Raw genomic sequence first — 9,092 nt, forward strand, 5'->3', positions numbered from 1 at the left:
TTTGTAAATATGCTAGCTATATGACACAGCAGAAGTGCTCATCCCAGTTGGGACGTCAGTGGCTATTTCTCATAAAATATCCTCCAACTATCTTAAGGTGCAATTGTATTTTTTCTTAATGGCTCAAAGTCATTTTACTTATTGTTAAAAGCTTTTTAAATTACGCTGTTTTGGGAGTCTTAACGAGTTAGCAAATTGTCAGTAAGACTGCATGCAAAACACACATTGAACTAATTCCTCAAGTAAAATATTGACGCACCCACCTGCACAGGGGCTCAAACTCCGACAGAACCTTGGCAGCACGCTTATATGTGGGGGAGAAAAATCCCTCTAATTCGGATTCATCCTCCTTTTGCTAACTGCTAATTCAACTGTCCGTATTTAGGCTACAAGTTGGGAAGGGGTCGACAGTCGGTGCTGATGCGCTTGCAGACTGAGCCTCAGCCTCCACTGACACAGCATCCTCTCCTGTCTCCGTTTAAGCCTTCGGTCTTCCGTCTGCTTACATGCAAATTCCTCCTTTACGAGTGAAAGTTCAGTTTCTTTGAGGTTACAGCGCCCCCCAATGGAGGGCGATAAAACTGTGCCAGGCTATATAAACAAAAACATTCATTTTAACAATGGAAATTTACTGCGCCTGTTGTTAAAAGCAATTAAACAATTATAATCAGTCAGTGTGGAAATGACAAACGACTTATTTTTTATTTACTCATGAAACATTTACCAATGTCAGACATTATAAAAATACACACTCACAGTGAACTCAGCCACTACCATACATACAGACTCGCATTTACAATTCGACTTGTAATTATAAGATTTCTAATACAAGAAATGCTTTGCTTTACATCCACACATTCAGATATTCTTCATACAGTAAATGTATGGTCTCTCTGATCCTTATTGTGCTAGTCACACTGAATTAAATCACCAGAGTGAGACTGTGTTTCGTCAGTCTCTTAAAACTTGCACCTTTCTTTTTCGAAATGTCCTAGACAGGAGCTTTGCGTCTGATGGTCCATTAAGAAATGTTTTAAAGGTACTTAAACCCAGTCTAAAGTAGCTTATAAGTCTCAGGTGACCTGCAGCTGTGGTTTTGAGGTGCTTGGTTCTCCCTGAGTCAGACCATTTGACCTGCCAATGCCAGAGCATGGCACCTCCTTTCTTGGGAGGGAGGAAGCAAACATTGTGTCCAACATTCCCAACACCTCCAAAAGGTCCTTCTGGAATTCGATCTCTCTCTTCACAAGGTCCTGCAACCGCAGCAGCTGTCGGTCCACCACGGGTGACTGGCCAATGACTGACTGATAGATGTCCAGGATCATCTCGGCTGCTGTTACGAGGACAGGAGTAAATCTGGCATCAACCAAGTTCCTGGATGAAACAGAAAAAAAAGAATGAATGTGGGAAACATTTTTCTGCATGATCTGTTGTACAGCTGCAAACTATAAAACATTATGACTTCTCTTTTGGTACTTTTTGTGCCACCAAAACAGCTCTAACCTGCTGAGGCACAGACATAGAGCAAGCTAAGACCTGATTTCTACTTCCATGGGGAATCTTTGTAGATTCCCCTACGACAGAACCTAAATATGCAGCCACTGTTGTTGCACTGTTGTTATGTGGTAATTACCGTGTGGTTGTGTCCCATGTTTTATATGGGGTACTATCCATGATAGAAACAGAAAAAGAACAAAAAACGCTGGGAGCAATGGTACTTTCTGTGAAGCATTTTCAGAATTCAGACAGCTATTTGTAAATTCTACACTAGACAAAAGATGTAAAGTAATAGTGCGTATTTTAGAACCAAGTGTTGACCTACAAATTCGTAAATCACACTTACATCAGTCAAAGGGGATTTTTTTGTGCCAAAGGTTCTTTACCCTGAAACGGGTACTTAAAATAAAAATAAAAAACTCCCTAAGTTCACTTTAATTCCTGCAGTGCAGACACACAAAATTGGAGAGACGTCTTTCAAGAATTAGAGGAACTACACAAAAGTGTCTGTGGTCCAAAAGTGACCGATCAAATAATTAGTGTAATTTTTTTTAGACCTTGAGGCTGTTATTCACTTCGTTTGTGAGGGGTCATAATGCTAACATTATGGCTCAGTTTTCTCTTGCATCTCACCCAATGATGAAGTTGAGTAACTGAGAGAGCCCTCGTTCATCCCTTCCTGCCAGTGCATTCTTCAGTGTTCCTCTTCTATCCAGCTCCTTTATAACAGCCACGGTGATCTCAGGCTTTCTGAATCTAATATATGTCTATAAACAAAAAAAACAATACCTTTGAACATTAAACACAATAATACTTTAAACTTTTATTTTTCCAAAATAACTGCACATACTGTTGTGTACTGCCCAATGTAAAATGAACAACACGGAGACTAAAAGGCACCTCAGCAATGATATAACGATAACACTATAAATCAATAAATTGCATACCCCCAGAGCTGTATCCAAAGCCTTGGATACGTTAAACCTTTGAAGTTGCTTGTCATATTTGGCCAAATGTTCTTTGACAGGCTTACTGACAAGATAATCATCCTAGAGAAGAACCAAGAATTGAATGAATCAAGGGTGAGAAATCAAACAGTCTCATGAGTCAATCTGATTTTGTGTTAACACTTAACACTTTGCATTACATCTGAGAATGATTTTCACACCTTCTACGTGTTACTAATCGTGAACTTGCCTGTTTAGGGACATAATTTTTCCCTTTCACAAAGACACGATACGATGGACGGCGCCTCTGTTGGCCAGCTACTTCCTTTGAATCTTCTTGGTTTTTCCTGTGTTTGATACTCAGAATACTGTTGGTCATACCCACAACAATGGACGCATCATCCGGCTAAAAAGAAAAAGATATTCAGAGTTTTACTTTTATCAATTAAAGAAACAGAATGAATTCTTATAGTTGATCTCGCCCATCTAAGCTCACTTTGGTGGTGTATTCAGTGAATGCACTTCATCTAAAGAAAGGTTGAAATAGTAAATAAAATATATATTTTAGCAACTAACAAAGGCTCAAGTGCATGACTTACAGCCAAACCCAGACTGAGGATAGAAGCAGCATAGTCAAAGTTGTGGACCACTTTGTAGTTTGTTGTGTTGTACACCTTCACGTGCCTGAAAGACAAACACGGGATATGCATTAAATCAACTTTCCTTTCATGAACGCCCTAGGTACACAGAACAAAACCAAGCACATGATTTACACATGTACTATTAACTAAATATTCAGCATTGTGACGTTTGATTCCACCAGTTAGAACATTTCCTCTTTCTTTGTTATGACAGACGTGCATGCGTTTGACATTTACCTGTCAAGAGAAGCTGACAGCAGTCTCTGTCCGTTGCTGCTGAGAGCCAAACTTGTGACAGTTTTGTGATGGTTCTTCAGTGACACCAGAGGCTGGCCTCCTTTTAGCAGATCCCAAACCTTCACATGGCGCCCTCCTGAAAAAAAAGGGATTGAAGGTTTTTTAATGCTGTGGTTAACCATGATTAAATATAATGTAAGGTTTGTAGATGAGGGCACGTAATAAAATAAAAATATTGTAACGTTTGTCTGAACTGCAGCCACAGTGAAGCATGAAATGGACTGCTGTTGTTGCCCTATGTTGTAGTCCAAGAAAATTAAGTTCTAAATGAGTATTTAACAAGTACTAAATAAGTACTCAACACAAGTTAGTTATTCCAAGTAGTTGCCATAGCAGCTGGATAATTTGGCATAGATTTTGCACCAGATACCATTCCTGGCACAACTTTCCCATTTATTCAGCCTTAGAACTGGCACATAAGAATGAAATCATTAAATCGCGGTCTATGATGCTTTTCCTTATTTTCTACAATATATGTAGTGTTAGGATGGTGGATGCTCATATTAAACATGGCCAAAGTTTCAAATAATGAAGTCAGCATATGTACAGGTAATCCGTATAGGCAAACAGACCCAGGTTTCAGCCGGGTTTAAGTGGTCAGTTTTAGACAGTTTTCTCCTACTCTTGTGTCGGTCATCCTTCAAATTGTCATTTCATAAAAGGGTTGTGAGCACAGCAGCTCCATCCATCTACTAAGAAGAGTACTGGCTTAAAGGTAGGCTATTCGTAGCCATGTCTAGTTCCAGACAATAGATTATTACTAGGGGCAGCACCTAGGCCCAGTGCAAGATAAACAAGGATTATTTTAAACTGCAGATGACTAAAAGTATGCCAACTAATTCCAGGAAGTAAAAAAGGTGTGAAGCTTAAAATTAGCTCAGCAGACAGTCAGTGTTTGAATTATATGAATTATACTGGTGACTACCTGCAGACACAAGAAGTCCCTCAGAGGGATAGAGGAGGACACTCTCCACTGGCTGGCCATGGTCCATGGTTATCACACTCTTTTCCACTCTGGCATCAAACAGTTTCACTGTGTGGTCATATGATCCTAGAAAAAGAGCATCAAATGTTAGTCACACAAAATCAGGCCATCTGCAGCGTCACTTGATTCAACAATAGATGGTAGCATTTGGAGTGAGATTATGTAGTTTTTCTGCAGTTACTGACTTTGAATATGAATTAGTGTACTTCTGTCTTAACATTACATTAATGAGATTACTGTTCGTTGCTTGAATCCTCCATTATGTGGTGCAGGAGATGTTTTTCTTTCATTACATGACTGTTGGTAAAAATTGCACTCGAAATTGAAATATAAAATGAGTGTGATTGATGCCAACAGGGCAAAATGTTAACTTCCTGTCCTCCTCTCGATATTTCCACACACAATTAAAAATGAGCTTCTATCTCACCAGTTATGAAGAGATCTCTGTTGAGTTTGCTTGTGACACCACAGCGAATATAATCTGCGTGCTCTGTGTAGGTGGTGAGCTCAGTGGCATTTGGAATGTCCCAAAGTCGACAAGTATAGTCATCCGACCCTGTGAGGATCTGGTAACGATCTGAGGTGAAGTCTGTTAAATGTACTGCCCTGGGAAAAAAATAAAAAACAAATGACATGATTAATATCAGCTCACGTTTGAGACTGCACTTTTATAAGACAGAAATACAGGCTGTCAGAATTCTTGATGTCATCATCAAATTCAGTCGATGGATCACTCAAGAAATCATCATTCAACTACTCCTTTACTAAAAAAAACAACCTCATAAGACACTGCCAGCTCATCAGAGTCAATCAGACATGGTTTTAGTGGTAGACCATTGATTTCTAATGTGGAGAGTATCCACCTGGTGGGTCATAAAAGTATTGCAGGTGAACAGGTAATAACCAATAAGACTAAAATTAAGTTTGAAATCGTCAAAAATGTTTGAATAAACAATAAAATTAATCATCAGCAATGGTCATTAGTAACATGTTTTGATTTGTACTTTTGTAACTACCGGTGAAAGTGACATAAGGAAAGAAATTAGGCTGCTGAAAGTAAGAATCCTCAACAATTCACTCACATTTTATTATTAAAGATAAAAACACCACACAGCAACATGCTGTAAACCACAAACTTTAAATAGTGATGATTTGTTTTGGTTCCTTCAACATTAGTGCTATAGAGGCTATATGTGGATTTGAAAGTGAGCAAAGAAAATGTGATACACAGGCATTTCCTCCTAACTGCCATCATAGCCAATTAGATGATAGTTAGAGTGCCAAGAATAGTAGTAACCTCAAAGTGCATCAGCAAGTTGAAATTAAGCTTATTTTGTAACCCTTCCTTTAAATTCTATGACAGAACACTTTGTCACAGTCAGACAGAGGCTTGCGTAAAACTTACTTTGTGTGCCCTTTAAACAGCCTGAGGGCCACCTTGCCACTAACATCAAATAGTCGCACGACAGAGTCCTCACATCCTGCCACAAGGAGCTGACCATCTGACCTGAACCTCCCACAGTAAGCTGTATCCTTAAAACGGGTAAATGACTTGACAGGCTCCTGGGAAAATGGCCCATAAATGTGGATCTGTAACAAAATGAGTGTTTGAATTAGAAGACATCTTAAACACATCCTGCATACTTAAAAGTTTATTACTCATTAAGAAGCGAGTATAAGCCAGAATTGTTAAAGTGAACCCAGATTAAACTGAGTGGAAAATTCTACATTAATACAAGCAAAGCTAACATACTCTTGTGAATGCTGTCACAGCAAAATTATGTGGAGTCACCGGGGAGAAGTCTATGCTTGTGACTGCGCCAAATTCTTTTATCTGGACTGGAGCCTGTAGGAAGAGAAACAAAGTAAGACGAGAAAAGGATTTAAAGCAATTATTAGTAAATGTCATCCATCCATTTTCTTTCCGTTGTCTTATCTGATATCACTAATCTGTTTCAGGGCTAACATGGAGAGGCAGACAACCAATCAGGTTAATATTAAAAAATATGGTCAACTTAGAATCACCAGTTAAGCATGTTTTTGGACATATTACTGTGAGGCGAAGTGCAAACAACTACAGCACAGTGCCAAAGTAATTAAAATTAGTCATTTTCTTTCAACATATTTTGTTATTTATTCATAGTCCAATTCCAAAGTCTGAATATGCTGAAGAGTTAGTCTTCTGAAAAGTGTAACTCTGTTATTAAGCTATTACATTGACGCATTACTGAGATAGAATGGTCTTAAAATAACAAGTTTTAGGGGACAATAAACAAACCAAAATAGTGATTATACCATAAAGGACATTTTTAGTTGATAATAAACCGCATAGGAGAGAAAAGTCTTACCTTGTAGTTTTTCCAGTAGAGTGTGTCTTGAGTGACTTTCTCTCCAAGTTTTGGATAAACTTGAATTTTTGTGGGTTTAAATGAAGCCATTTCTGTGCTAATCACTTTACGTCTGTGAAGATAAATAAGGGATAAAAACAGGGATACATATTTACTCTTAAAAACTGCAGGTAGAAAAACAAGAACTCCTTTTGTGACCAACAATATCCAAACGTACATTTTTGTCTAAAACGGTAAATTCTATTTCGATTGTAACAGATTAGATAACATTAACATGATTTTGCTTCAGTTTGGGAGTACAGCAGAATTCAGAATGTGACAGTGTCACTGTGATTTTTCAACAACATTTAAACAGTTTTAAATTAAACCTTTTTTCTGTTCAACGCGGACTGTATTGGAGTGCTCTCCACCTTTTACTTCGAATATGAGACCTTCCCGAGATTGGAACTGGCGACCTAACGACTTAACTTCACTGTAACGCGTTGTTGTACATAACAATCGAAGACATGCAGTTTTTTTCGAATAGCTGAAAGTTTTACAAAGTTATTACATTCAAATCAAACACAGTTAATTACTCGGACAGTGGCCCAACGTGTTCAGTAAGGCACAACTTAGCTAGCACACTGCACTTTAGCTAGCATTTTCTTTAAACTGAGCTCTAACGGTTCTCACCTTTCAAGTGAAAAAGTCCAGAAATGCAAACGTAGTTTTTTCTTATGATATGCTGAAATTGGATGATACTGATATTGGCTGTCTAAGTAAACAAAAAGTTTCTCATGTTATCGAGTAATCACGTTGTCTCTCGTGAACAGGAGGACGCCATGACTACATGCGTGACTACTTCCGTTGTGGAATACCGTAAAATGTTCACTGAATGAATACTTAAAGTGAAAACCTTTATATTTATATGTATTTTTGTTAATATATGTGATTGGTAATAAAGCTAATAGAATGATAATATTTGGATATTAAGTAAATATATGTATTTTTCTGCTAATGAAATCTGATCATCGTCAGTAGTATCCCATATTTGTAACTACATTAAAAGTAGCTGTTTTCTAAGTTTTTAACTATTTTTTATTCGATAACACTGGGATTAACGCTGTTTTTAAATCACTGGACATATTTGTAAGCTTTTTTGCCATCCGGCATCTAAACGCGTCACTTCCGGATTTCGCTCCTTTTTCCTGTCCCTTATCAACGGTGTGACCCGCGTGTTTACACACTCTCAGGTTAGTTCACTACCGTCTACCCCTTTTAGATGTCTTAGACTCATAAAGTTTGACTCCTGACGTTTGAACATCCCCTCCACAGTTGTATTACGGGTTTTAACGCAATGACGGCATCAGCTGTACCTGAATGCTAACATCAGTTTAAGAGGCCTGGGCTAGTTGTTTAGCTCGAATTGCTAACTAGCCGGTAGCTCCTTTGACATAATTTGTGAATATTGTTAGACTAAATAAGTGTCATGCCGTCAGAGTTTGATCAAAAAGCAGAAGTTTGCATCGTAAGAACATATTGGGAAAGCGGGTTTATGACGTTTCAGGGCACTGACTTCAGCTGACCACCTCTGATTCATGAAGGGCTTCAGCCGAGACTTGCGGTGTGCAGCTATTTTTGGCCGGGACAGTTGTGCATTCTCGTTAATTTCTTGAGACAACATAGCTCAGGTCGGGAGTTGGGGAAGTTTGAAGTTGGCAATTCGTTATTACCGTTTTCATGTTTTATGTCATCGATTGATGGCGTATAGTTTTAGAAATTGCTTCTGTGTTAGTCATAAGGGTATCCAGAGAGATCCTTCATACAAACTTGCATGTTTTATATTTTCGTGAGTCCCACATCTTGCTCAGCCTCTAAATGAAAAATGAGTAGTTAACCAAATTTAGTTCTGAGTAATTGTGTCAAGGGAGATTTTTCTTTTCTTTTCCCCCAAATGACTGACATTCGTGAGTAAGGCACTTGGCACTGAATTCCAGGTGGCTTTCCTTGGCAACTTTTCTAAGATACAAAGATTCTACAGTAATTTCTGGAAACACTAAAAAGAACTGTTTACAGCCAGACTAACCTACCTTTTATTATATATATCTGTTGTGTCTAACACTAGATGAAGGAGTCGATAATGAACCAGGAAAAGCTTGCCAAACTGCAGGCTCAGGTCCGCATAGGCGGCAAGGTGAGTCGGTTTCATATGCTAGAGACTAGGTGTAATCTTTGGTGAGTCGTGAGTTAAAATCGACTCTAACGTTTCTGCTCTTTAGGGGTCAGCTCGCAGAAAGAAGAAGGTGGTGCACAGAACGGCTACAGCAGATGATAAGAAGCTGCAGTTTTCCCTGAAGAAACTGGGAGTCAACAATATCTCTGGCATTGAAGAGGTACA

General features: G+C 38.6%; 3 protein-coding genes across 3 annotated transcripts in view; 1 reads left to right on the forward strand and 2 right to left on the reverse strand.

Annotated features, from left to right (window-relative positions):
• LOC102193292 (rho guanine nucleotide exchange factor 28-like) overlaps window positions 1–478 on the reverse strand; it is a 42,200-nt gene extending 41,722 nt beyond the window's left edge. Inside the window, exon 1 of the mRNA XM_013912151.1 lies at window positions 264–478. The gene's annotated coding sequence lies outside the window, so the exon portion shown is untranslated. The remainder of the gene's footprint in view (window positions 1–263) is intronic.
• Window positions 479–682: 204 nt separating this feature from the next.
• On the reverse strand, window positions 683–7,569 carry utp15 (UTP15 small subunit processome component). The gene is made up of 12 exons (XM_005738196.1): window positions 7,388–7,569; window positions 6,716–6,827; window positions 6,121–6,213; window positions 5,773–5,957; window positions 4,795–4,973; window positions 4,308–4,433; window positions 3,323–3,458; window positions 3,044–3,128; window positions 2,695–2,850; window positions 2,445–2,546; window positions 2,131–2,264; window positions 683–1,374 (listed from the first exon to the last, which is right to left on the reverse strand). Exons 2-12 carry the CDS (start codon window positions 6,803–6,805, stop codon window positions 1,074–1,076), a joined length of 1,587 nt encoding a protein of 528 aa, XP_005738253.1. The 5' UTR covers window positions 6,806–6,827; window positions 7,388–7,569; the 3' UTR covers window positions 683–1,073.
• Window positions 7,570–7,863: 294 nt separating this feature from the next.
• The window catches only part of LOC102193576 (transcription factor BTF3-like), a 4,443-nt gene continuing 3,214 nt past the window's right edge, over window positions 7,864–9,092 (forward strand). Inside the window, exons 1-3 of the mRNA XM_005738282.1 lie at window positions 7,864–7,947; window positions 8,820–8,888; window positions 8,974–9,087. Coding sequence (XP_005738339.1) covers window positions 8,820–8,888; window positions 8,974–9,087 — 183 coding nt within the window. The 5' untranslated portion in view covers window positions 7,864–7,947. The remainder of the gene's footprint in view (window positions 7,948–8,819; window positions 8,889–8,973; window positions 9,088–9,092) is intronic.

Source organism: Pundamilia nyererei, unplaced genomic scaffold (genome assembly GCF_000239375.1).
Source record: "Pundamilia nyererei isolate P.nyererei 1_Seehausen unplaced genomic scaffold, PunNye1.0 scaffold00082, whole genome shotgun sequence".
Lineage (NCBI taxonomy): Eukaryota > Metazoa > Chordata > Actinopteri > Cichliformes > Cichlidae > Pundamilia > Pundamilia nyererei.

Bases quoted from the DNA above. Each gene is read 5' to 3' on its own strand.
- utp15 (XM_005738196.1), bottom strand. From the start codon at position 6,805: ATGGCTTCATTTAAACCCACAAAAATTCAAGTTTATCCAAAACTTGGA. The intron at 5,958-6,120 runs GTATGTTAGCTT...ATTTTGTTACAG, and splicing joins CTGTGACAGCATTCACAAGA to ATCCACATTTATGGGCCATT. The intron at 2,265-2,444 runs GTATGCAATTTA...TTTTGTTTATAG, and splicing joins CTTTGGATACAGCTCTGGGG to ACATATATTAGATTCAGAAA.